Raw genomic sequence first — 4,033 nt, forward strand, 5'->3', positions numbered from 1 at the left:
AACGAAAACATATAACAAAAGTTGATAAAAAAAGTCTAATTGAATAAACTTGAAAGTTAAAGGATTAAAATGAACGAAAGTAAAGTTTGAGTACTAAAATGAATTTTGGTGAAATATAGATGATAGATTTTGCATTTTGGCCTAAACTTTAATAATAGGTAAAGGAGGATATGTTCACGGAAATGAAAATGTACCAACTTACTGGACACCATAGCCATCGAGTTAGAAATTGAGGCATCAAGTTAAAAATTATGTTATGGCCCCTACTAGATACTTTATAGGAGTACAAAACTAAATATTACGAAGGGTCCATGACTGTTTTCTAATTTCTCGATAAAATGTCCAATACTTTTCAAGCACTTGATTATTTTTGGATATGTGTTATATATCCCCTGTCTCATATGCACTATATAATTAGATGAATTAATCGTTTAATGATAGCTCTAGGATGTTGACTAGAATTTTGAAACATAAGAACTTGTTAATCTCACAAACTCTTAATAACTGTTAGTATATATATGGTCTTCTTTTTAGTTATATTTTACCTATAAACTTATAGTACGAATTAATATCAAAGTTTGGGTCATAACCCGTGTTTAAATATATAGGAAAAGGTTAGAATAAGACCACCATCCTTCTTTCACCAATTTTGATTGAGATCTAGCAGTGTCAACCATATAATTATCTGTTTTGTTTTGTTGTCCATTAAGGCAATTGCTAATTTGTTAATAAGGAAATAGTAGAAATCTGACAGCTATTTGATTTTCAATTTATGCTAGTTCATTGAACGTGAATTTTGTTCCCCCTACGGTTCATTGACTAAAGATATTCTTTTGGGGATTTGTCAAGACTTGGAGGGTTTTCTTTTTTTCTTAGAGGTTATGTTTACTCATTTTTCTTAAAAGACACAATTAAGACATGTTGATATGGCCTTCTTGACTACTCAAAAGCTTATAATGTAAAAGTATTATTTAAAGAGAGATAAATGAACTCTTAAAGTCTTAAGATGTATTTCACAAATGGAATAATTTTTTAAATTTTGATGTAGCCATCTAGATCAAAATTGTATTTCACATATAATGAAAGTTCATTAAAAACATTGACCCAATTCATTCATCTATTTGGTGTTGCAAGAGTGATTCAAATATAAAAAACCATGTGTTATGAAATTTGTAAGCTCCTTTTTTAGCCAAGCTTTATTTTCATCCGGAAGGATTCCAAACTATTACATGTTCCAATCTGAGTGGAGATATAGCTCTAAAAAGAAGAGTTTAACATGGATAACACAGCGTTATATTTTTAAATCACACTTGCAACCCAAATTAGCTCTCATCATGTGTGGTTAAAAAAAGTTCTATATAGCAAGATCAAGATTAAGAAATTTGTCCATGTGTGTGACATAGAACTTAATAGATGACCAATCATTCATTGCTGCGAAAGTAAGGGTTCATTCATCTCTACAAAGAATGAGAATGATAAAAACAGTCCATAGCATACAATATAGAGGTCTGATTGTAATTATAAAAAAATATATATATAGAGGTCTGATTGGGCCTTTTTTACAATTCGTCAAGCTCAAGTTTTGCTATTGGCCCCGGGCCTTGCTAGAACTTGGGCTTTCTAGGTTGAGAGAGTTATGGGTGGAGTTGGGTTTGGTTCCAGTGCAAAAAGTGGACTACTATTTTTAACAGGCTTCCTCTAGAGTTTGTCCACTTAATTCGTTGGACGTTTGCTAGTGGTGCATAACACTGGGCTGCTATTTTGTAACAGGGCTTTCAAAGAGCTAATCCACTTTAATTACTTTCAACATTTGTGTAAATATTCTTTAATAATAACAACAACATCCATAGCAAACAAGAAGGTGGAAGAAAGAAAAGAGAGAGTCGATGAGCCCTCACACGGTAAACCCCACTTTTTTCATTCAGCAAAAAAAAGAAAAATGTAGAAGAAAGAAAAGAGAGACATAAAAAGTTCTTATCTGTCTTCACATCAAACCCTTGATTAACCTCTGATTAATCAAATGATCTTTATTCTTCATCTAAACCACAAGACTACAAGGTAATACCAAGTAACTGAAAAGGATAGGACACGTTTAGATTCATAATTTTGGGTTATTTAATCACATAGTGTCTACCAGCAGTCCATTTCCAAAAGGCCTTTGGTTGTAGCAATCAAGATTGTTACCATACCCAACTCCAAGAATGTCACAATACCTCTTATAGAATCCAATGCGATCCTCCACCTTAGCATTCCAACCTTTACCACACTCAAGGCCACCATTGATGATGTTTGTGATGGTACCATAGCCGCGAGACCGACCAGCTGCACTATCAGCACCAGACGGGTTCCATCTTTCGGTGATTACATCATGGCATGATGGTTTTGGTGACTGTGGAGTCATCCAAAACCAAATTGCTGTCTTAAATGAAATTATTGGATCCGTGGCCACAAGGTCTGGATTGTTCAATAGATCCACTCCTATGGCCTTTCCACACCGCCCATAGTTGTAGTTCCTGAATTGTCATAATTAGTGATTTAGTACACAGAGTAATATTATATAGACAACATTTTCACAACTACAGAGTTATTAAATTATTATTAATTCTCATATGAACTTACCATTAATACTACATGTGAAATGTGTTATATAAAATAGTGTAAAATTTAGATCATTAAACTGTGGATTATAAGTTCATTTACTAACCACGAAAGTTGGATTGGACCACGGCCATAATATTGCCTACCAGGAGCACAAGGATAATTTGGATCTGATGCACAATATGATCCAGGATTTGATTCCCTAAGATAGCAATACCCCCAAGAGTATGGGCCATCAGGTGCACTTGGCCATCCCCCTACATGCACAACATAAATTAATTCGTTAAACAAACAAATTGTAAAACTCATGTAGCAAAGTCACTGTTTTTATTTTTTTTTCAGTACACTTTATCATTAAATTGTAGTCCATATATGAGTGACTTTAGCCATTGAAATAAAGTGATTATCTTATCACTCCCATCAAATACATTAAAGATTCGTTAAAAGCAATTATTTCAAATTAGAATAGAAAATCAGTCACTTTACCAAAGTATATTTTCCTTCTTCTTTTTTTTCATATAGATATAAAATAAAGAAAGAATCTTATCATTACCAACTATGGCATTTGACAAAATCATGTTTTTCTTTAGCAATCAATAGTATGGTTTTCATGTGATCTATGATCTATGTAACAATTTGAATTTGTTTAATTATACTGATAAGTATGGTAAAAGTGGACTAACCGGTAGTTTCATGTGAAGTTTGGCCTAAGAAAGCAGCTACCTCTCTTTTACGAGTGGCAGTGTCCCCAGTTGTGGCAAAGCCAGGAAAGGACTTTGCAGCTGCTATGAAAGCATCATAAGTGTAGAAATTCTTAGCAGGGCAGGCAGCATCATTACGATGCTTCAGCAGCTGATTAAAACTATCCCTTGAAATTATACCACCAATATCTCCTCCTCCACCACCACCACCACCACATTGGCTTTGACAACCAGTGTTGCAATAATCAGCTGTGGTGCCACACCAGCCAAACTGGCTGCAGCACTGCCCACCTGGGCAAAGAGCACCCCCTGCTTGCCTTCCACATTGCTCAGCTAAGCTTCCTTGGAATGAAGAGAACAGCAAAGAGAAAATTACCAAAGCAAAAAACCTCATTTTCATATAGTTGTTTGTGTTTCAAGTTGATGTTTGAGGATGGTGAGTGGGATGGTATTTATAGGGGTGGTAGAGAGTAGAGAGTAGAAAGGGATCAAGTTTTGTTTGTTTATCTTTAATGTTTTTGGACTTGTTCAATAACGATGGCTGGTTTCAGCTTCCCATCTTATCTAGTAGCAATTTAGTCAACAAAAGCTTTGATAAAGAAGAGCATGTGGGCGGCTTTAATGACCTTATCTTGTTGTACATGAATTCTATTAATAATTTGTAGACATCAACTATTATTTGATTCATTCGCGACTTCAGAGCGTGCCTAACAGATAGCTATCAATCTAGGAAG

At 34.5% G+C, this 4,033-nt stretch overlaps 1 protein-coding gene across 1 annotated transcript; it reads right to left on the reverse strand.

Annotated features, from left to right (window-relative positions):
• Positions 1-1,887: 1,887 nt before the first annotated feature.
• On the reverse strand, positions 1,888-3,832 carry LOC142643398 (endochitinase 2-like). Its single transcript, XM_075818011.1, has 3 exons — positions 3,282-3,832; positions 2,705-2,855; positions 1,888-2,513 (listed from the first exon to the last, which is right to left on the reverse strand). The coding sequence occupies exons 1-3, from the start codon at positions 3,697-3,699 to the stop codon at positions 2,120-2,122; spliced, it is 963 nt and encodes a 320-aa protein (XP_075674126.1). The 5' UTR covers positions 3,700-3,832; the 3' UTR covers positions 1,888-2,119.
• Positions 3,833-4,033: the final 201 nt, after the last annotated feature.

The sequence above is a fragment of the Castanea sativa genome, chromosome 7 (genome assembly GCF_040712315.1).
Source record: "Castanea sativa cultivar Marrone di Chiusa Pesio chromosome 7, ASM4071231v1".
Taxonomy (NCBI): Eukaryota; Viridiplantae; Streptophyta; class Magnoliopsida; order Fagales; family Fagaceae; genus Castanea; species Castanea sativa.

Coding starts and splice junctions, on each gene's coding strand:
- LOC142643398 (XM_075818011.1), bottom strand. CDS start 3,699: ATGAAAATGAGGTTTTTTGCTTTGGTAATTTTCTCTTTGCTGTTCTCT. Junction 2,856..3,281: donor AACTTCACATGAAACTACCG/GTTAGTCCACTT, acceptor TTGTGCATGTAG/GGGGATGGCCAAGTGCACCT. Junction 2,514..2,704: donor GGTCCAATCCAACTTTCGTG/GTTAGTAAATGA, acceptor ATGACAATTCAG/GAACTACAACTATGGGCGGT.